The sequence below is a fragment of the Marmota flaviventris genome, chromosome 16 (genome assembly GCF_047511675.1).
Source record: "Marmota flaviventris isolate mMarFla1 chromosome 16, mMarFla1.hap1, whole genome shotgun sequence".
NCBI lineage: Eukaryota > Metazoa > Chordata > Mammalia > Rodentia > Sciuridae > Marmota > Marmota flaviventris.
Window position 1 is genome coordinate 67,060,451 of NC_092513.1, and position 21,618 is coordinate 67,082,068.

The 21,618-nt window shown below is 52.1% G+C and overlaps 1 protein-coding gene across 3 annotated transcripts in view; it reads left to right on the top strand.

Moving 5' to 3' along the window:
• Piezo2 (piezo type mechanosensitive ion channel component 2) overlaps nucleotides 1-9,585 on the top strand; it is a 347,771-nt gene extending 338,186 nt beyond the window's left edge. For all 3 annotated transcript variants that reach the window (XM_034637375.2, XM_071602748.1, XM_034637377.2), the window contains 7 exons: nucleotides 353-541; nucleotides 818-910; nucleotides 2,611-2,783; nucleotides 4,170-4,298; nucleotides 5,738-5,817; nucleotides 8,494-8,677; nucleotides 9,332-9,585. In XM_034637375.2, coding sequence (XP_034493266.2) covers nucleotides 353-541; nucleotides 818-910; nucleotides 2,611-2,783; nucleotides 4,170-4,298; nucleotides 5,738-5,817; nucleotides 8,494-8,677; nucleotides 9,332-9,584 — 1,101 coding nt within the window. In that variant the 3' untranslated portion in view covers nucleotide 9,585. The remainder of the gene's footprint in view (nucleotides 1-352; nucleotides 542-817; nucleotides 911-2,610; nucleotides 2,784-4,169; nucleotides 4,299-5,737; nucleotides 5,818-8,493; nucleotides 8,678-9,331) is intronic.
• Nucleotides 9,586-21,618: the final 12,033 nt, after the last annotated feature.

Genomic DNA, 21,618 nt, shown 5'->3' on the forward strand with positions numbered 1-21,618 from the left:
TTCCTTCCCGTCACTGCTTTTACCTCCGTATCTGCATGTTGATTTAACATTTGCAACAAAAGAGTTAGGCGTATTGGCCAAATAATCTTGTTACTTCATGTGCCTGAACCAGTATGAAACGTCAAGTCCCATCATTGTGTGCAACACAGGCCCATAGATAAAAAACATCCAAAGAGAAAAAAAGAATTAGCTGATCAAGGTGGGAATCTCAATCTACCTGAGTAACAAGGCTCCGTGATCTCTGCAAGGTTCCCACCCCAGCAAGCAGAGAAGAGCCAGGGCTGACTCCACAGTTCCCAGCTCCCACCCTGGTCAAGGCCATCTGCCCAACCTCTGAACTCTTGTGTTGCAGAGATACCCGCAGCCCCGGGGCCAGAAGAAGAAGAAGGTGGTCAAGTACGGCATGGGCGGCATGATCATCGTCCTGCTCATCTGCATCGTGTGGTTCCCTCTGCTCTTCATGTCTCTGATCAAATCTGTCGCTGGGGTCATCAACCAGCCCCTGGATGTGTCGGTCACAATTACCCTGGGCGGGTATCAGGTAACCTGGGTCTCACCGACCACTGGAGCAATCTTTCAGGAGGACCTAGAGGGGACGTCTAGTGACGTTTTGTCAGTCCAGATGTCCCCAGCACTGTGACATATACAAAATAAGGAGCAGCAGTCTGAAAGGATAGCTCTGCTGGGGTTGTGAGCAGGGGAATGATCAGGTGGCAAGGCACTCTCTGCAGCCAGTCCCTGGGGCCGTCATGGCTGAGTCTGGGCCCAGGACACAGGCGGGGCTGGGCAGGAGCAAGCTCTCATCTTTGTTTTCCAGCCCATCTTCACCATGAGCGCCCAACAGAGCCAGCTGAAGGTCATGGACCAGACGAAGTTTAATAAATTTATGAGAGCTTTCTCTAGGGACACCGTAAGTAAATGTGCACGTGTGGGTTCCGCCAAGGCCCTCGTCCTGGGCTGCCCTGCAACGGACCACCTGGCCATGGTCCACAGGGGGGAGAGGGCGGCTTTTCCAGGGTTCCCTGTCATGAACAGCTGATTCCTGGCCGCTGGCTACTTTGAGAAGCCAAGGAGTTATGTCTAGGCTATTGAACCTGAGTGCTTATAAACATAAATTGAATTCAGGACATTTTAATTCAAGCTCCACAGATATTGATTCATTTTTTTAAAAAATTGACATTTTAAATTTGTTGTATATGGATCTTTTGACCAGTAGGTCTACCCTGGGAATCTCTCCTAAGAAAGTAATTCAGAACACGGGGAGTCTACGCAGGTGCTTGCTTAAGAATGCATCATCTGCGTTAGTTGAAACTGGAAGCAGTTTGAGAGCTGAGTATGTAGAGGCTCATGGAGGAAGTTAACGGCAGATGTACTAAGTGAACCTGGGTCCACTCCAGTGGCCATGCTGCAAGAGGGGACTCCCACTCTTACTTTATTCATATGTTTTGTAGTCTTAATATTTTTCAGCCAATTTCTTTTGTAATAAAACAATAATCTTTGTAATCCCAGCGGCTTGGGAGGCTGAGGCAGGAGGATTATAAGTTCAAAGCCAGCCTCAGCAACAGCGGGGTGCTAAGCAACTCAGTGAGACCCTGTCTCTAAATAAAATACAAAATAGGACTGGGGAGGTGGCTCAGTGGTCAAATCCGCAGTACCCCCGCAAACAAAAAACACAAAATAATAATCATCACAGAGACTATAAGAGGCATGATGATTTCTCAAGTTTAAACATAAATGAAAACAAGATATAGACTCTTATTTTTCTAAACCAAAAAAGGATAAGAAATATATCCCCTACCACATAAAACAATGACCACGTTCTAGGGACAGAGCTGTGACTGATGTCATTCTTTTCTCTGTATTCCTCACTGTTAATAATACGACAACATGATTCCCATTATCACACTTGGTTTTACAGATCTTGTGTTTAATTAAGAAAGTGGTTAGGCCAACAGATGCTTTATTCTTGTTCAGAATGGTCACCAGCCAAGGCACACTATCAAAAATGACCTTGAGCCCGGCATGGTGGCACACACCTGTGATCCCAACTGCTCAGGAGGCTGAGGCAGGAGGATCCCAAGTTCAAAGCCAGCCTCAGCAACTCAGTGTGATCCTTTCTCTAAATAAAACACAGGGAAAAAAGGGCTGGGGTGTGGCTCAGTGGTTAAGCGCCCCGAGCCTTTGGTACTGGTTCAGTTCCCAGTACCAAAAAAGATGATCTTAAGCAACAAGCAGCTCTCAGGTCAAGGCCAGGATGTCCTGGGGAGATCTTGTCCCTCATGAGAGGAGCACTCCCCCGTCATTGAGGAATCTCTTTCTTAGTGGAGAGAAACACTGAATTATCTGGTTTTCATTTACTGTTTAATTGGGAAGATCCCAGAGCTGTGTTGTGGTCGGGACACCACCCTGGGCCTGGGCCACGTGCCTGAGAGCCACCCACCCCTGAGGTCAGCAGACACAGAGCATCAGGACTCCCTGGCCTGGGCTTTTGTGAACGTCCCTTTCCCAGGCAGGGTCCCTTCCGCACAGCCAGCTAGAAGGAAAGCGACTGGTTTCTCACACAGCATGGTGCACGTGACCTCTTTGTGCTTGTGCCTTTGTGGTGTACAGGGTGCTATGCAATTTCTGGAAAATTATGAAAAAGAAGACATAACAGTAGCAGAACTGGAAGGAAACTCAAATTCTTTGTGGACCATCAGCCCTCCCAGTAAGCAGAAAATGATAAGCGAACTCAAGGATCTCAGTAGTAGCTTCTCTGTTGTGTTTTCATGGAGTATCCAGAGGTAGTTACTGTGTTTCCATGCATCCTCCCTTCTATCTGGACTCGGGTGGGCTGGGCAGGAGAGGAGCTAGAGGTGGACGGGCGCCTGGCTCTGTGTCCTTCTGTGCCACTGACCGTTCAAGAATGTCTGTGCTTCCCTTTGGTTTTGCTTGTTCTCTCCCTGACATCAGTTTGCCAAGACAGACTGTCAGTGAGTTCTATGAGCCAGAGGCAGGAGGAGGGAGCAAGAAAGGGAGTGATGGCCTCCAAGCTGAGGCAGCCCCGGTGAACTGTCACACTGTCACCGAGGGGCACCCAGTGAACTGTCAGACTGCCATGGAGCCGCCCTTGGTCTTAGCAGTGGAGAAGCCACAGCCCCTGGCAGCGTGGGCAACCCTGTTCCCCCAGCACTGGGAAGACCCTGGCAGGTCTTGTCTCCAAGATGGAGCATGCGGGCGGCCAGCCTCCGCAGCCGCTCCTGCCCTTGCACCATGCATACAAGCCACGATTTACATGATGGTTCTGCATCTGGTGCTTTGGGGATGCAGATTTGGAGACCCTGGAGCAGGCCACAGGCTGCCTAGCGGGGTATGTCCAGCGCAGACTGGAGTCAGACCCATGCAGTACAATCACAGGTTTATTTGGGTCCATGACACCACAATGCTGACAGACAAAGCAGAGGGCCTTCTAGAATCCAAAGTGACTTTGCAGGAAAGAAGTTACGAAGGTGGCTGTGCAGGATTTACAGCACTCCTTCTTTAGTCTTACTTTCTCCTTTAAAGTGTCTCCGATTTCTCACCTCCGATTCTGTAGTAATTACCAAAACTTTAATTGCTGGTCTTTGAAGAGCTATGAAAAATAACAACAACAAAAAAAAATTTAAAAATAAACTTCTGGCTGGGCACAGTGGCTCATGCCTGCCCTCCCAGCAGCTTGGGAGGCAATAGGATCACAAGTTCAAAGCCAGCCTTAGCAACTTAGCGAGGCCCTGACTCTAAATTTAAAAAAGGGCTAGAGATGTGGCTCAGTGGTTAAGTTTTTCTGGGTTCAATTCCTTGTACCAAATAAAATTTACAAATAAACTTCTGACTGAAGCGTTTTGTAAAACGTGGATCTAACTAACACGCAGGACATCTCTTGAGACTCAGACCTGTGTGTCAAGAGGGTCCCTCTCTAAACAGTGACTGTGCCTCCTTCCTGTGACTCTGGCTGTCCCAGGTCTCATGAACTGGGCTGTCTACAAGCTGGAAAGAAGTGAGGTGGACAGAGGGGTTGGGGTGACAGATGGGGACCTAGCAAAAGCTTGATGAGTTGCCTAAACCTGAGAATCAAGTGTGTGTTTAGGTCTCTCCTCCAGACTTCTGAATAATCACGGGCACTGGGCTTTCTTTTTCTTCTTCTTCCACAGAAACATGAGTCTGGGGGCAAAAGCAGAAATAGCAACAGATAAGCTCTCTTTTCCTCTTCAGAACAGCACAAGGAAGAACATAGCCAACATGATCGCTAGCAACGACCCAGAGAGCTCAAAAACCCCAGTGTAAGTGTCTCTGCCTTGTGGGTGGAGAGCTCTACCAGGGGCACGTGGCCACACAGAACATCCTGCGACAAGCTCATGCACACGGGAGGCGGCTCTCTGCTCTGGGAGTACCAGGCAGTTTCTCTTGGGAGGCCCCATTTTGACAGTTTAAAGGGCCTGAATCCCAGCCCTGGGTTCTTTCCACGTGCCCTGGGGTCGTGAGCACTCATGTGAGGGCCTTGTGGAGCAGGCTCCAGGGATACTGTCTGCCCGTGGCCAGTGCTGTCCCTGCCCTGCTAGCCTTCTGCTGAGCCGCAGTGTCTGTCTGCCAGGCCCGAGCGTCACCATGGGTGGGTCTCTCCCTCAGCTACTGGGCCTTGTGCTGGTTCTGGGGCATCTGGGGGTGTGGGAGCTCCAGCAGGCTCTCTGAGGTCCACCTGTCCAGACATGACATGAGCCCGTGGTCCTGCCATCGCCCTGCCATCACCTCCAGGGATACTGCCTTTGGGAGCCCCACGTGGGGGCGGGGCCAGGACTACACTGAGCTGGCCAGGCCTCGGTGGCCGCCTGCTCTAGGGTGCCCACTGTGTGTCCACACATCCTCCAGATTCCCCGTCAGGGAGCCACCTCCAAGTGGCTGAGCGTCTCTGTCTCTCCCCCTCTGCTCACCGGGTCCCGGGGAGCACTGACCTCACCTGCCTACCTGGATGGGGTGGGAGGTGGGGCGGAGAAGGCCAGGGGTCAATGAAGCTGCTCCCCCCACTCGAGAACTCCGTTTCAGCCAGGCACCTGCTGAGAGAGAAGGGGCAGAGAGAAGAGCTTGGTCTGCAGCCTGAATTACCCCAGGTAATAAGGGTAATTCTGCTGGCCGAGCATAAGGGCCAGCAGAACGCAGGCCTTGGCAGTGTCCCCAAAGACTCCCTTCCTCAGCCACTGCACTGAGGGCCTCTGAGGTCACCAGGCCCTCTCCCATCGTCTCCCGTGGGACCTGGGACTCTGCATGCCCTGGGTCACAGCCCCAGAGAGGCAGGCGCAGCATAGGGGGCTAGTCAGCACTGTCTCCTCGCCCCTCACTCATCCTAAAATTCAAAATCAGAGGAGCACTCAAGGTCAAGATCGTAGGTAAGCTTTGGAAGATGATGGCAGGAAGGAGAGCTCCTGGCTTCAGAATGGAGCCACAGACCTGGGAAAGTGCCGGCAGCCGCTTTCTAGCCTCCAAGTGTCTTGGGCTCTGAGTTCCCAGGAGTGTCCAGGGGACCTGGTGGATGCTCTCAGCTCCAGGGACGATGGAAACCCATAAATCCTGATGCTGATGCATAATATGAATGTATAAAGACTTCATTGTTGTTTGTCGACACAAGGTCAAAAACAGCAAAAATCAATTATATATGCCAATTAATTACAGGTGGGTGGAGCAGCTAAAACTCAGTTGTGCCTTTTTTCCTTTTCTTGATGCCCAGGACCATAGAAAGGATCTACCCATACTATGTGAAAGCACCCAGTGATTCGAACTCAAAACCTATAAAGCAGCTTTTGTCTGGTAAGAATGAGAGGTGGCTCCAGAACTTTGCATTTGACTCTTATTTAGCTTTATCAGTTGCCTGTTGAGCCTCCATGAAGCTACTTTCCAGCAGTCAGTCCTTCCCTGTGTGGTAAGAACCACAGAACCTTGTCCACTCTGGCTGGCCAGGGAATCATTTGTGCACCTAGAAGCCACACCCTTCATTGCCCTTGTTGAAGATACAAATCCTCTTTGGCTTACGTCCATGTTTAGTGAGTTACTGGCCAGCCTGCACATTCTTTTCCAGAAGCACCCAGATCTTTTACAAGTTTCCCTCGGACACCGTTAGGTAGGTCAGTCCCTCCCATCAGGGACAGTAAGGAGTCCTCCACTGACCCACGGCTAGTGAGCACCAGGAGCACTCCAGGGCCTGGGGTCCAGTGTAACGCCCTGTGGAACCTGTCATTAGGCGACCTTCACACACCACGTGACACGTCAGTCACTGCAGACACATGTTTCTGACAGTGTGCACGTGGCCCAGGTGTGTGGCAGGTTGCACGCCCAGGTTGGTTAGGGCCACTGGACGATCACTGCAGTGAGAAATCAGGATGTCTCCTGGTGCTGAATGGTGAGTGACTGACTGCATTTCAATAATGAAGACTCGCTTGACTTAATTACCTACAGCAGATCAACCTGGTGGAGGTGCACAGTGTACATGTTCGCTGTCACCACTGTGTCACTCACTGTGCGCCAGGCGGGGTGCTGGGTGCTGAGGCCAGGCTCATGCTGCTAGTAGTTAGCCAGAAGGCAAAGCTGACGTGAGCAGTTGGAATCCCACATGGAGGGCCCTGGTGAGGCAGCAGTGAGGCCCAGGGAACAGCTGGACTCTGCCTCCAGGTGCGAGTCTGTGTGCAGCAGACCCCCCCCCCCACTTCCAGGGCGGATCTAGGCTGCAGGGGTGCGCCCAAAGCTTCCTCCAGCTCCTGGGGTGTGCCTTGTATTTCACAAAGCCCCTTCTTGGCCCCGCCCTGGCCCCTGGGCTCAAGAAACATGTGTCCTCTCTATTTTTCCAGGTCGGCCGCTTCCTGTGCCCATGTCCCTGCCCACCTCCCTTTCTGCCCTTCAGCATGGTTGAGCCCCCTCTTATTTACCTTTCCGCCCCTAACGCTGGCCTCTCTGCCTGTGAGTGAGTATTGTCAGCACAGGAATACTTGGCATAGGTTTACCGTCATCACCAGTTACACGTGAGGAAACAGAGGATCAGAGAAGCCATGCAGCCAGCTTGTGGTAGAACTAGACCCAGACCTGGAACCTGTTTCCCCAGTAACTGTCTCTGAACTTCAGAACCAATATTATTCCTGTTCCTGAGTGTTCTGAGTGGTTCACCATCTTCTTTGATAAGGAAATTGGCTCTTCTAGTGTCCTGCCATTGCTGACTCTTCTTCCTTCATCCATCTGTCCATCCATCCATCCATCCAACCATCCATCCATCTGTCTGTCCTTTCCTCCATCCACCTGTCCATCCACCCATCCATCCATCCTCCCATCCATCCATCTATTCATCCATCCATCTTCCCATCCATCCATCTATCCATTCACCCATCCACCCATCTATCCATCCGTCTGTCCATTCTTCCTCCATCTGTCCATCCACCCATCCATCCATCCATTCTTCCATCCTTCCATCCATCCATCCATCCATCCTCCCATCCACCCATCCATCCATCCATCTGTCTGTCCATTCCTCCATCCCCCTGTCCATCTACCCATCCATCCATCCATCTATCCATCCACCCATCCATCTCCCCACCCACCTATCTGCCCATCCACCCAGCCAGCCAGCCAACATTGCCTGCCACATGTGTCCTGGACTCTGTGATCTAGAAACTCTGTGAAATCATGCAGTTGCAGTTCCCACCCTCACAGAGTGCACAGCTCACCACCCTGTCCCTCAGTGGAGCCGCCATTGTGCTGGGCAGCAGTGGGATCTTTTTAGGGAGATCTGTGCAGTGTGGCTCCCAGCTCCTTGCCGGCTCTGTCTTTTACTGCTCTTTCGCATCCACTGTCTGCCCAGCGGAAGCAGTCACTGACCATGTGTTAGGGGCTTCAAAACTCTTCAGAGCTGGTGCCATTCGTCCTTTCTCCCCACCTCTCTCGACCCAGTGAGGTCTTACTGAGCAAAACTCAGCCCAGAGTCATCTACTGGAGGAAGTGCCCACGGATCGTACTAACCAGCAGCAGTCTCCCCAGCAGACAGACCTGGCAATGCTGGACCTATGGTGGTTGCCCCAGGACCGTAAATTGTGCCTGCACATTGTCTTTACCCATAAGATGAAGAACAATTCTATATGCAGTTTTGCAGCCCTAACTTCCTGGGGCAGTCAGTACATGCTGGTGATGTGAATGAGTCACCAGTTCCAGCACAGCCAGTATCTAGGCCTCTAAGTGTCCCCTCAGCCATTTGGGGCGGTCAGCACCCTGCTTAGGCAGTGGATCCCCCATTTCCCTGTGCTTGGGCCGCCACACACACAGCCATGACTGGCCTCTCTAGCTGAGAAAGAGAACCTACTCCTTTCTGCTCACATTGTCAGGTGTCCCTAGGTCCCCATCCTGGAGCCACAGGCTGCCCAGAGTGCCCCAGTTTTGCCATCTGAGAACTGTTGGTGTATCAAATCTTAAAACTCTCACATTGACTTTGTTTTCCTTCCCTTACAGAAAACAATTTCATGAACATCACCATCATTCTGTCCAGAGATAATTCAACTAACTCCAACAGCGAGTGGTGGGTTCTCAACCTGACAGGAAATAGAATCTATGATCAGGAGTCACAAGCTCTGGAGTTGGTGGTCTTCAATGACAAAGTCAGTCCCCCCAGCCTGGGCTTCCTGGCTGGCTACGGGTAAGGGTCCCTTTCCCAAAGAGCCGTCATAAGAGCCTAATTCCTAGCCCATGGGGTCCAGGGCACCACACCTGTTCTCTTCTGAGGACTCTCCAGCTGTGGGGCGGCTGTATTAGAAGATGGACATGCTGGCCCTTCATTTAAAATGGAGGGAACCTGAGGCCCAGAGATCACAGTGCCTGGTGTGACTCCTGTGGCCCTGGCATGTGGCACATTTTCTCTGTACCTTCCTATTGTGGCACACTTTGATGCTGTTTAGCATTTGAGTTTGGGATCGTGCATAGGGTTCCCACTTTTCTGCTTTGGTTGCCTCCAGCTTTTGGTAAAACATCCCAGTTTTAAACAGATTTGAACCATCTTGTTATTTTCTCATGGTTAAATCCCAAGGAGGCTCATCCCCTGCAATTCAGCAAAATGTGTGCCATGTCCCAATGAGCCTCACAGGAGATGATTTCCCACCTGGACCTTAAACAAACAGGATCTCTGAGAAAGAAATGGTAAAGTGAAAGGAGCTAGTTTTAAAAAAGGGCATGAAGCTCAACTGCATTTCTACCAACTTTATCATGTTCCACCAGATCCATCGTGTCACGTGTCTGCTGACCACCGCTGCCTGCTGATGTGGGTGCTCCTCACGGGGTTGCTTTTCTTTTTCAGGATCATGGGACTATATGCCTCAGTCGTCCTCGTGATTGGGAAATTTGTCCGGGAGTTCTTCAGTGGGATCTCCCACTCCATCATGTTTGAAGAGCTTCCGAATGTGGATCGAATCTTGAAGTTGTGTACGGATATTTTTTTAGTCCGAGAGACAGGGGAACTGGAACTAGAAGAAGATCTCTATGCCAAATTAATATTCCTGTACCGCTCTCCAGAAACGATGATCAAGTGGACAAGGGAAAAAACAAACTGAGACCGTGGGACCCAGACTGCGGGTAATGTGAACCTTTGGATTTTTTAAAAAAGCACAATACTCTCCTAAGAGCTAAGTGTTTCTCGTTCCAGGAAGTGGCTTCTCTTCTGATGGGCGGCCCAAGGGGCTGACTTCCTCCTGCCGCCGGGCCACCTTGCCAGCGAGGCGCTGCTAAAGAGGTCATCTGCAGTCCCCTCTCTGAGGTCAGGGCTGCGATTTGGCTGTGGTCAGCAACATCTTGCGTTCTGATGGACCATGTGAAGAATCTCCCAGGTCCCTCCCCTCAGAGAAAGGCCAGTGCCTGTCCTGTGCCCAGGCTGTACCTGCACTGCAGAGTGCTGCGTGCCCCTTGGGCTCATGTGGCTGGGCAGCGGCTGCAGGGGACTGGGCAAGCCTCAGCACTGCAGCTGGGCAGGAGAAACAGGAGGCAGAAGGCCCAGCCTCGTTCCCAGGGGGCAGGGAGGGGAACCCAGGGCCCCAAGGACACGGAAGGGTAAGCCCCATTCTAAGCAAAAAGATCCCATTAGCCATACTCTTACTGCCTTATCTAACTGAAGACTGAAAAGAAATCTTCCCTTGGAACACCAGTGACGTCTCAGGAAAACAAAGCAGCAAAACAAGCCACGGGCACCTGCTCTGCCGAGTCCAGCAGAGCCCTCTGCAGTGTGGCATGCACGAGCCCGAGGGTCCCTGCCCCACCGCACAGCAGGCCAGCCCAGTGGGTGTGCAGCACCCTGACTTCTGACTCCGCCACGCCTGAGGTCACCACGGTTCCTGGTTCCTCCGCCCCCAGCACGCTTCTCCCATTTCAGTAATTCGAGCAACCGTTTTCCAGTATGTGACTTTTTCCTTCCTGTTTTTCAGGCATATCAAAGAGTTTACATATTCCAATTCACATTTTTACATCTGAGACGGGTTTTTTAAGTTCATAATTATGAAAGAAATATGTATATTAAGCTTGGGGAAATTAAAATGGCCTTTTCTTAAATTATCATCCTTGGTGATACATCCTCTCCACAGAGTAACAATGTAGCATGAAAAGCTATGACTGAGTGTAGTCTGCATTCCATACTAAAACACAGTTTCTGAGAAAAACCATTGAATGGGTAGAATATGTCAAAAAACACGATCCTGTGTAGTTTGGGTTCAGGGCTGACTTAAAATAAAGCACATCTTGCAAAGTCATCTAAAGATACTTTTTATTTGTCTTTTTTGCATGAAATAGTGGTTATTTTCAAGAATATACAAAGATTTTTTTTAAAAACTGAGATAAGAAACTGCTTCTCCTAAGTTTGGTTTGGTTTTTCATGCCTGTGCTCTGTGTGCATGAAACAGGAACACGTGCTAGCAGTAATTTGCACAGAGGAAACTATGAAATTGGATGTGAAGCTTTAAAATAATAGCAGATTTCATGTGCTGCCCACCATTTTCTAGAGGATTGACATCTCTCTGTCATGCTGTGAGTGCCGGCAGCTTCTTCCCAGTGGAGGTACACAGCTTCGATCATTGTGATATTAAATGCAACCCACTAGGTGGAAGTCGGTTACATTCTCATTTCCCGACATCTGGAGGAATCGGGTTCTCGTATCTGCTTGTGGGTTCTTTCTTTTAGGAAAGTCAACAAGTGGCCAGGTACGGTGGCTCATGCCTGTCATCCCAGCAACTCAGGAGGCCGAAGCAGGAGGATCGCCAGTTCAAAGCCAGCCTCAGCAACTTAGCAAGGCCCTAAGCAACTTAGTGAGACCCTGTCTCTAAGAAAAATATAAAAAAGGGCTGGGGTGTGGCGCAGTGATTAAGTACCCCAGAGTTAAATCCCCAATTACCAAAAGGAAAAAAAAAGTCAACAAGGAATTTCTGGAAAGTAGATGTAACACATTCAAAAAACAGTAGACACGGAAAATTCTCGGGAGAAGACAACTGAAGGTCAAGGCTGCCTGAATTAAAGTATTCCTTGGGGAAACCATTTCCCTAGTTCAAGAAGGAGCCTCCAGGTGCGTAAGAGGGCAATGCTTTACTCTTCCTTTTCCTTTTTCTGTTTGCATTGCTGGAGAAGGAGTCGGGGCCTCAAGCCCTCTGCCGGTGAGCTGTGCCCTGCTCAGAGGGCAAATGTTGAGAGCAGCCTTGCTGAGCAGAGAGCCCTCCCTCCAGGGCGGCTCGCTGGGGTGGGCACCACAGAGATGAGAAGCAGCCAGAGCCCGACTGGGAAGCCCAGCCAATGGGTCCCTCACCCTCCTCGAGCCCCCGGACCCTGGAGCTTTCAGAAGCACTCTCAAGATTAAAGGCCCCTGCCTCAGCCACATAGAGGCCCCCTTACCAAAGCAACCTGCTGCCCTAGATTGGGTTCCAGAAGGTGCGATCAGGGATGAGGAGCCAAATGAGGACTTTCTGGGCAGTGGACCCAGGAGCCACCCTGGTCAGAGAGGAAGGCCGTGTTCTGGAAATCATGCTCAGTAAGAGACCAAGCACCACTGGAGGGTTGGAGACTCAGGTCATCTACACCGGCAGACCCAGATGAACTAGTGCTCTGAAGTCCTGGCCCCAGGCTGAGTCACATGGGGCTTTTACAGTAAATTCGACATCATTTCTTAACCGTTACAACGCTGGTGGGTGTGAATTCTTGGCCTACAGGACCAAGGACCTTGCACAGGGAATTTAGGAGAAGTAGTTCACAGGTGCCAAACAAAGACAATGCTTCGTGGCGAAGTGGCCTTCACCCCAGGCAGTGGGAACTCAAGATGACTTAGGTTTGCCTCGTGTGAGCTGTGTTTCTAAGAATCGAGCCTAGGAGGTTACAGATTAGACAGCTGGTGATTGGCCTAGCAATTGAGTGATGAGCTACATTCCTATAGACCCTAGGCACTTTCAAAGCATAAGAAGAAAGGACCCTCTACAGGCCCCTGTCTGCCTTGAAAACCTGTCACAGGGTGTTCACATTTCAAGAGAGAGACTCCTGGAGAAAGGATCTACAACCCGATAGATAGGGCCCGTGGTTAGTTAGGCTCGGAAGAGAGGCTGCCGCTGGGAGGGGAGGTTAGCCTTCCCATGTTTGGCTCTCCATCGAGACGTTTTATGATTTCATTCTATAATCAGGTCCGCCTCCTCCATCCGCAGGACCAAGACAGGGAGATGTAGTAGCTGTACGGTGCCCAGTGGCAGGAGCCTGGCAGCGGTGCTGGCCCTTCTGCAGTCCCAAGCTATGCTGTGGGCATCCAGATCCCACATCAGCAATTCACTCCCAGCCATCCCCTGCCCACGGGGACTTAACCCTGGATGAGGCAGCCCACTGTGGCTGGGCTCTGAGGTCAGAGGGTCTGGTGGCTGCAGAGGCTCAGCGTATTCTGAATATGCGTGAAGGGAGGGACCTCAGGTGGGCAGTGCCAACCCAGGCGCACCTCAGGGACGGAAGGATCCTCTGCAGAAGTTCAGGATTTCACACCTCACCCCAGAATCTGGCTTTTGTGCTGGGTGGCCTGGTTGTCCCTACTTATAATCTCACAAGAGTGATGATCCACCAATCAGCTCACGTGCACAGACTAATGCTTACACGTAGAACAGAATATAGAAAAGGTCCCCATGCAGTCAGAGTTGGCTTGGGATTTCAAAGGCTTTTCTGACGCAATCAAGATGAGAGCTGCCCCTCTGCCCCCGCCTCCCCTCCTTACCTGCCCTGCCAGTACCAGGGCTGCGGAGCGCCAGCTGCCAAAGGAAGGACCATCCCCCACCACGTGCTCCACCCACTGGAGAAGCCAAGCCCAGGGTCCCTCTGTGGCTTGGGCCACTTGGCTCTCAACTATGCCAGGAGGGCACTTTGCCAGGTCACTGAGATGGCTGGCCACCAGCCTGGAGTAGCCGCAAGGTAAGGAGTAAAGGGGTCCATTACCTTCTAGAACGGTAGTATCTCTGTTCCTGACTCTGGTGGAATGGCCAGGAAAACCTGTGATGGGGGCCCTTAGGTCCCAGCTTCTGTTACTGCACTCTCGCGGGTGCCACTGTGGAAGTTGGCGTGGGAACAGGCCCTGCGAGGTGCTGTCTGTGGAGTCCTCAGTCACTGCTCAGAGAAAACCCAAGGGGCAGGAGCTCCTCCCCATCTGCCCTTCAGGGAGACTGGTGGTTTGGCACGATGCCCCATGCAGCAGAGCCAACAGTCACAGCCCCGTGCTCAGCCTCAGGACCACACACCGCAGAACCAGATCCCCAAGTCCAGCCACCTCAAGCCCACACAAGGGGGTACCTGAAATCCTGATGAAGATCTTTCCCAAGTTACGCTTTGGGTCTGGGATGTCCCCCAAGAGCTCACATGTTGAAGGATTGGTCCCCAGTGAAAGAGTGTCCAGAGGCATGCTTTCCAGAAATGATTGAATTATGAAGACTCTGACCTCATGATTCATTTGATAGATTAATCCATTTGCTGGATTAATAATCTGAATGGACTAGAAGGTGGTAGAGACCACAGGCAGGTGGGGCAGGGCTAGAGGAAGTAGCTCACTGTGTGTGTGCCTTTGGGGACTCTATCTTGTCCCTGGTTCTCCTCTCCTCCCCTCTCCCCCCCACCCCGTCCCTCTCTCTGTCCACAGCTGGTCTCTCTTTGTATGATGTGGGCAGGCTGTCCCCTAACCCTGAGCCCCTGATCCGTGGTGCTTAGTGAGAAGGCCTCTCCTTGCCATGACTGCCAGTGCCACTGTCTCCTCCCAGACGCACTGTCTCTCTGCTCTGTGTCCTGGCTACCATGAAGTGAACTGTGTTCCTTAGCCACACCCTTCCACCACGATGTTCTGCCCCACCGCAGGTCAGAGCAATGGAGTTGGCTGACCATGGACGAACCTCTGAAACTGTGAGCCAGACAACCTTTTCCTCCTCCTCTTTGTGTCAGGCGTTTGGTCACAGCAGTGAAATCTGACTAGCACACAGGTAACTCTCGTGTGAACAAGACACACTGTGAAGAGCTCGTCTCGTCCCTGTCTATCCCCGTACACCACACCTCCTTTTGCATTTGTATTTGCATGTCGACTTCAGGTTTGCAACCAGAGTGACTTGGTCAAGTTGGGAGTCTGATTTCCTTGAGAAATGCAGGTACCTGAACAATACGTGTGTGATTTCTACGGGGATCTGTTACTCCAAATAAAAGCTATAAAGTGAAATGAACGAGTTCTGCTCATTGGAGTTACGGCCCTGCACTCCAGGGAGAGGACAATGTGACCATGTGGCCCCCTTGAGCTGGGACCTGGATGGTCCCATCGCGGACTCTGGACCTGCCTCTTCTGGGCCCCCCAAACCCTCACAATTGGACTGTTTGATTTCGAGGCCTTTCCCCTGCCCACCCTTAAAGCTCCTGCGGCTTCCGTCCATTCTGCGGTCTACAACCACAACGTACTGCTCATTAGGTACTAGAATTGTTCCTGTGAAAGGACAAACCCCCAGCTCCGTAAGTCAAGCCCTTTGGGACCTCTCCAGGGATTAGATGGCTCTTTTGGGGTTTTCCCAAGTCAGAGAGCTTGAAGGTCACAGTGGGTGTGGTAACTGAAACACAAAACAGGCGTTGTTCCCCCAGTGAAGTGGAGGTACCCAAGCGGTCACTCCTGGCCTCCACGACGGCTGGCACTGCGCCACAGCATGACCTGCAGACCCTCATCACGATGGATGGAGGCCTCAGGTCCTTGGCACCATGGCCTGAGTCCACCTGGAGCCTGTGGACCATTTCCATCAGAGACCAGCTGGAAGTTCCAGCACCAGCCAACCCGTGAGGCCAAGCCAAGGCTGCCCCAGGCGTCCTACCCCTTCCTACTCTCCAGAAACAACCAGACCGAGGGAAGTGGGAGGGGCTGAGCAGAGTCCCCACGGGCTCTCTGGCAGCCCAAGGGGGTCGTGGCTGTCATGGCAAGGATAGGCCCTCTCCCAGGGCAGGGAATGGGGCACTCAGGGCAGAGCATGGCCTGCCCAGGTCATCCAGAGAGAGACCAGCTGGATGACCTGTGAGAGGGACTTAGGACCAGCAGGCCGGACACTTGCGCCCTTCAGAAGGTACTGCAGATAGGAGAAAATGGAGATTTGGTCACAGAGAGAGGCACAAGTCCACCAAAGCTCAGCCCTTCTGTGCTCAGCTTCCACAAGACTGGGTGGGTGTCTGATGTGCTTTAGGTACCTCTTGAGAATGCCAGTCTGCAGTCCGGGAATCCGTGGAAGCACAGAGGTCTGGGGTGGCCCAGGGAGGCCAGAGGGGGTGGCAGACAGGCCAGGCTCTCCCAGGACTGTGCTGCGTCAGGGCTCCTGACAGCTGGCCCCCAAGCCTTCCCTAACACTGTGGGCTCCAAGCTGTTGGTGGAAGGCCCGGCAGGGGGGGGGGATTCCTCACTTCCTTGGTTACAAACGAACCATGGCACCTGGTTTATTAACTGAAGTGCTTGTGAGATCTTTGGCCAATATTTAATTGAAGACGCTGGCAAAGGGGAAATGCAAATGAAACACTGGTGAGATGGCGTTCCTATCAGACTGGGATTTCTGGAGTGGCCAAGATGAGAGTGGTGACATCTCGTCCTGCCTGTGGCCTACGCCCACACGCCCTCGGGAAAGCAGCGTGGCACCCCTGCCAGTGCCGTCAGGGCAGTGCCCCCTCTTAGGTCCAGACTGTCCACTCGAGAAGCAATCCAGAGGAGATGAACAGAATGAAGTGCAAACCCCTGAGCATGCTGGCTTCAGAGTTGTCTGCCATGTTTAGGAGCCATACCGGGGTGCAGGGGCGCACATTGCAATCCCAGCAGCCTGGGAGGCTGGGCTCCTTCAAGGCCAGCCTCGGCACTTTAGCAAGGTCCTAAGCAACTTAGTGAGACCCTGTCTCTAAAGAAACAATAAAAAGTTCTGGGGTGTGGCTCATGGTCCAGCACCCCTGGGATCAATTCCTGGTACCAAAAAAAAGAAAAAAGAAAAGAAAGAAACCCTGAAAAACTGCACCAAGAGAGCGATTGAACACAACGTAGGCCCTGAAATTATAACCTGCACCTACACTTATTGGAGTGGGGTGATAGTGTAGAGCTGAATACAGAGAGCGGGGAGAAAGCTCCACCCACACTCGAATCTTTCTTTTGTCAAAACATGTAAATAATAATCATTATGTTAAGCACTTCACATATGCAGCCACCAGGAAGCTTCACAGCATTTGGGCATTTCTTTGATTTCCCCCCCAATTCTATCCTAGATGATGAAACAGAGATGCCAGCGGGTGATTCTCGCCTAGCCTTGACAGGCCGCTGGGGCACCTTATGTCTGGGACCCACAGAGGCCTGAGTGAGCACCACTGGAGGCCAGATCGTCCATGCCAGGGCCGCCCCCTAGTGGTGGGAGCAAACATATCCTTTCTTTTTCTTTTTTTTTTTTTTAATTCAACAATGACTCATGCCCAGGATGTTAAAAGAGAAAGGGGCTGGCACATGCCGCAGCCCCTCCCCCACCTAAGGCTTATGGGGCCCTCCCTCCCCACCTAAGGCTCAGGGACTCTCCCTCCCTCCCCATGTAAGGCTCAAGGGCTGTCCCTCCCTCCTCACCTAAGGCGCCAGGCTCAATAAATGTTGGTCCTGGCCTCCTTCCAGCCAAGTGGACCTGCCCCTTCTTCCTAGGCAAGGGTGTGGATGGCATTGAGTGACTCAAGCTCCAGACACTGAGGACACCTGCCCGTTTCCTTGGCATCAGCCCCTGCTCAAGGAGGTCAAGTTTATAGAGAAGGGCATTGGTGTTCGACATCAGAGGAAGGGCACCCTGTGCACAGAGCCCAGCTCCCATGTGGGAGAGTCTGGTTGGCCTGGATGATGAATGATACTGCAGGAGGCTAAGGTGCAGCCTCCGCACCCCCAGGGGCAGCCAGTCACATGCCTGGCATGGGCTCAGGGTGCTGAGTCTCCGCTGCCTCCTGCAACACTCTGCCACTGCCTTAAACCAGACAGGACCTTGTAAAGAAAAACTGCTAGTCTCCCTGGAGGGAAGGAAGGCCTGCAGGAGGCACAGCAGGGGAGCCAAGCTAGAGGGGGAGGGGAGGGGGAGGGAGGAGAAGGGGAGGGGGAGAGGAGGGGGAGGAGGGAAAGGGGGAAGTGGGGAGGGGAGGGAGGAAGAGGAGGGAAGAGGGGAGGGGAAGAGGAAGAAGGGGGGATGGGGGAAGAGGGAAGGGGAGGAAGGGGAGGAGAGGAGGAAGAGGAGGGAAGGGGGAAGGAGGAGGGGAGGGGGCAGAAGGGAAGGGTAGAGGAGGGGAGAGGGAGGAGTGGGGAAGATGGGGAGGAGGAGGGAAGAGGGAGGAGGGAAGAGGGAGGAGGGAAGAGGGAGGAGGGAAGAGGGGGAAGGAAAGAGGAGGAGGGGAAGGAGGGAAGAGGGGAGGGGAAGGAGGGAAGAGGGGAGGGAAGAGGAAAGAGGGGAGGGGAAGGAGGGAAGAGGGGGAGGGGAGGAGGGAAGAGGGGAGGAGAGGAGCAGGTGGAAGGCAGAAGGTGCTGTGGGGAGACCAGCCTGGAGCCCACCAAGCCAAGCCCTGTGCACTCTGCAGGGGCCTATTCCTCTGGCAGTTCTGGCTGGCCTTTTGGAGAAGACTCAAGAGTTAGAGACCAAGAAGGCTTTTTCTAAAGCCAAATAAAACCGAATCATTAATGCATATATTTCCAAGACTGGAAAATAGACACATAAAAATCTCACTAAATACAAGTGGCCTTTGTCTACTGGCTCTTTCACTGTTCACTCATCTCCTGGCATTTGGTACCATCTGGATCACAGCAATTTAGTATGTGCATTCCATCCCCACAGAGGAAGGCGGCACAAAAACAGGCACCTGGAGCTGTGGCCAGCCCTGGGCAGCTCCCTCTGTGTTTCTTGGCCAGGGCTGGCCTGCTGCGGCCAGCACATTCTCCTCCCCGCCCAGGGGCTGCCCAGAGCCTGACCTCCCTGTGGAGGCCGCCAGCACATGTGCAGGGAGGCCCTGGCCTCCCTACAACACTCGCCATGCGGTGGGGGACACAGGGCAGCAGTGTTAAACTGTGGGTCCTGCTACCTCAGGCACCCAGCCTCCTGCAGAGCAGTGAGCCCTGCAGGGGGCAGCTCCTCAGCCCCCCCTCTCTCTGCCACAGCAGGTCAGAGCAAGCAGGTTCTGTCCCCTACTGCACTCAGAGGACCTGGGGTTTGCAGGGGGCAGAGGACACAGAGGAAAGCCCTCTGGGGCCGGTGTGCAGGTAGGGTCCAGCTGAGCTCAAGAGAGGCCCTTGGGGACAGCAGTTGCCCAAGAGCCTAACCACATCCCTGCCCCAGCCAGAGCCCAGGGCAGAGAGCTAGGTGGAGCTAGGTGGCTCCACAGAGGCACCAGGGGGAATGTGGCCATAGGATTCCAAGGAAGAAAGGGGACTCTCAGAGCCTCCCGAGAGCCACCTGGGGTCATCCCCAGGGAGGGAACAGGCATTGCTGCTGCACTAGCAGCTGCTTCCTGCTTGGCCCACGGGGCTCTCTCCCAGCACGTGCAGGACCTCACGCACTCTGGGGAGGAGAGAAGTGGCTGCCTGTTCTCTGAGGGAAGGAGAGCTTCACAGGGAACTTCCAGTACAAGAATTTGCACCACAGAAGTCCACCAGAGCTGTGGGGACAGTGTCTTGTATTTTTCTGAAGACAGCATGGTCAGAAGGGAGTGCAGGTCTGGAGGTGGGGCTTGGGAAGGGCAGGTGTGGTTCGTCCTCCTGGGTCTCCATGCCCTCCGGAGTATAGGAAGGACATGACTGCAGTCGTCCAGGGACATAATGCTGCAGTCCGGCTGCAGCAAAATAACCGGGGGGTGACGAACAACTTGTGTACGTTGATACAGCAGGAGTAGGAGCCGTTTTTTGCAGGACAGGAGCAGTATTTATACATTCCACATAGCTTATCTAATTAGCATAAACTAGATACATCAGTCAACCAATAAGGAATCTCCACACTTAATGGCTCGCTTTTGTTACTTCTCAAACCACTCCCTCTGGCATTTTGCCAGGCACCATCCAGACTTGTTTACGAACTCTAACATTCCCCTGGCAAAATGCCAGGTGTTATTTTGACTTATTTACAGACTCTAACAACATAAAGGACAAGATGGTCACGTGCGGTGACCACCAGTGTCAGGTCCTGGTGGTGGGTAAGGACAGCCAGTGTGGGAGCTCGCACACTCTCCCATCAAGGCCAGGACCACTCCTGACAGAGAGCAGGCCTGTGTCCTCACAAACTGGAGCCCAGCTCTCACTTCCACGCCCACTGCAGGGTGAAGGCCACAGGAGCAGAGCATGGCCCTGAGGGAAGGTCACAGTCAGTGCCAGTCAAGGGAAAGCAGGAGAGACCCAGCAGCCCAGTCAGAGTTGCTGGCAGGTTATTCATAGATCTCAACCCCCTGCAGATAGAAAGTGTATAAACTCTTCAAAGATACAGGGACGACTGCAGAAACTGGCCAGGAATGGCTGCGCTCTGGTGCCCGCTGTAGAGCGCTGGGTTGGCCCATGCACACCCTGATCCATCCCCAGCACGGGGAAAGGCAGCTAGAACTGATGTCATCATACGAGCTGGCCCAAGCTGCCTCCGTTCTCCACTCCACCGCACCTTGCGTGTGACTGTGACAACCTGGCCCACAATGGGTGGATTAATCAGTGGATTAATCCGCCGATTAGGTTAGTTCTCCAGAAACTAGTTCTGGCCTGTAGCACTTCCTGTTCCAGGGGACCCTCCCTCCCTTACCTGACCTGGCTCTGGCAATGTTTGATGACTGCTCCATCAGCCTGGTCTCTAAGCAACAACCCTAGCAGTCCCCACCAGCCTGTGAGAGCCTGTAAGACGCCAATGTTGTTTTAAGCCGCAGACATGTGGGGGTTGCTTATTATTGAAGCATGTTCTAACCAATCCTGACTAACAAGTTCTTTAACCAATATCAAATTAAATTATAAATGACTAACCAAAAATAATTTTTAACTTATGGTAATAAAATATAAATTCCTAAATAATTTATGAGTTTAAAAAAGTGACATGCAAAAATTCTAAACTCATCAAAAATGGAACTGCTCATCTATGTCTTGGTCAGTTTGAGCAGCTGTAATAAAGTCCCCTGGATTGGGTGCCTTTTAAACAACAGAAATTGGCTTCTCCCTTCTGGAAACTGGAAGCCAGAGCTCAGGCACCTTCAGAGCCAGCTCCTGGACAGAGCCCTCTGCCCAAGCTGGGCGGTCGGCCTCCCCTTCAGCCTCACATGAGAGGGCCCCAGGCTTCCTTGAGGACCCCACCCCATTGCTGAAGGCAGAGCCCTTAGGACCTCATTGATGCCTGCTCACCTCTGTAGCCCCCTCCTAACACCAGCACACTGATGGGGGAGCTGCCCACATTCAACCTTGGGGAGGCAGCAAACACCAGGTCCATCCGGTAGCCACGTCTGTAGAAGGTCAGAACAGCTGTGATTCTAAGTGCATGCCCTCACCCTCAGGCTGAAGGTTGATAAGTTGAGCACTCAATTGAAGACAGAATACATATGAGAGAGAACTAGAACAGAGAATCAGTAAAGCAAGAAATAATAACCAAAGGAGAAATACACGAAGCACAAAACCTCCAAAGGGTAACACTAATGTCAAGTTTATTCTTTTTTTTCTGTTTTACTTTTTGGTACTGGGATTGAGCCCAGGGGTGTATAACCACTAAGCCACATCCCCAGCCAAGTTTTTTTTTTTATTCCTTTATTAAGAGACAGGTTTCACTGAGTTGCTTAGGGCCTCACTAAGTTTCTCAGACTGGCTTTGAACTTGTGATCCTCTTGCCACAGCCTCCTGAGCCACTGGGATGACAGGTGTGTGCCACTGTGCCCGGTTCAAGGTTATTCTTGAAGATAATAAAATAAAAAACAGAGCTCCTCTAACTGCTCAAAAGCTTTTTTTTTAAAAAAAAAGGAAAAGCATAAATAAAAAGCAATCATAAAGAAATATTGTCAATTAGTATATGTCTAATACATGTGTAATCTTACACCAAATTTTAAAAGTTTCTAAAATGTCTGTGTGAATATCAAAATCATTCTATCCAA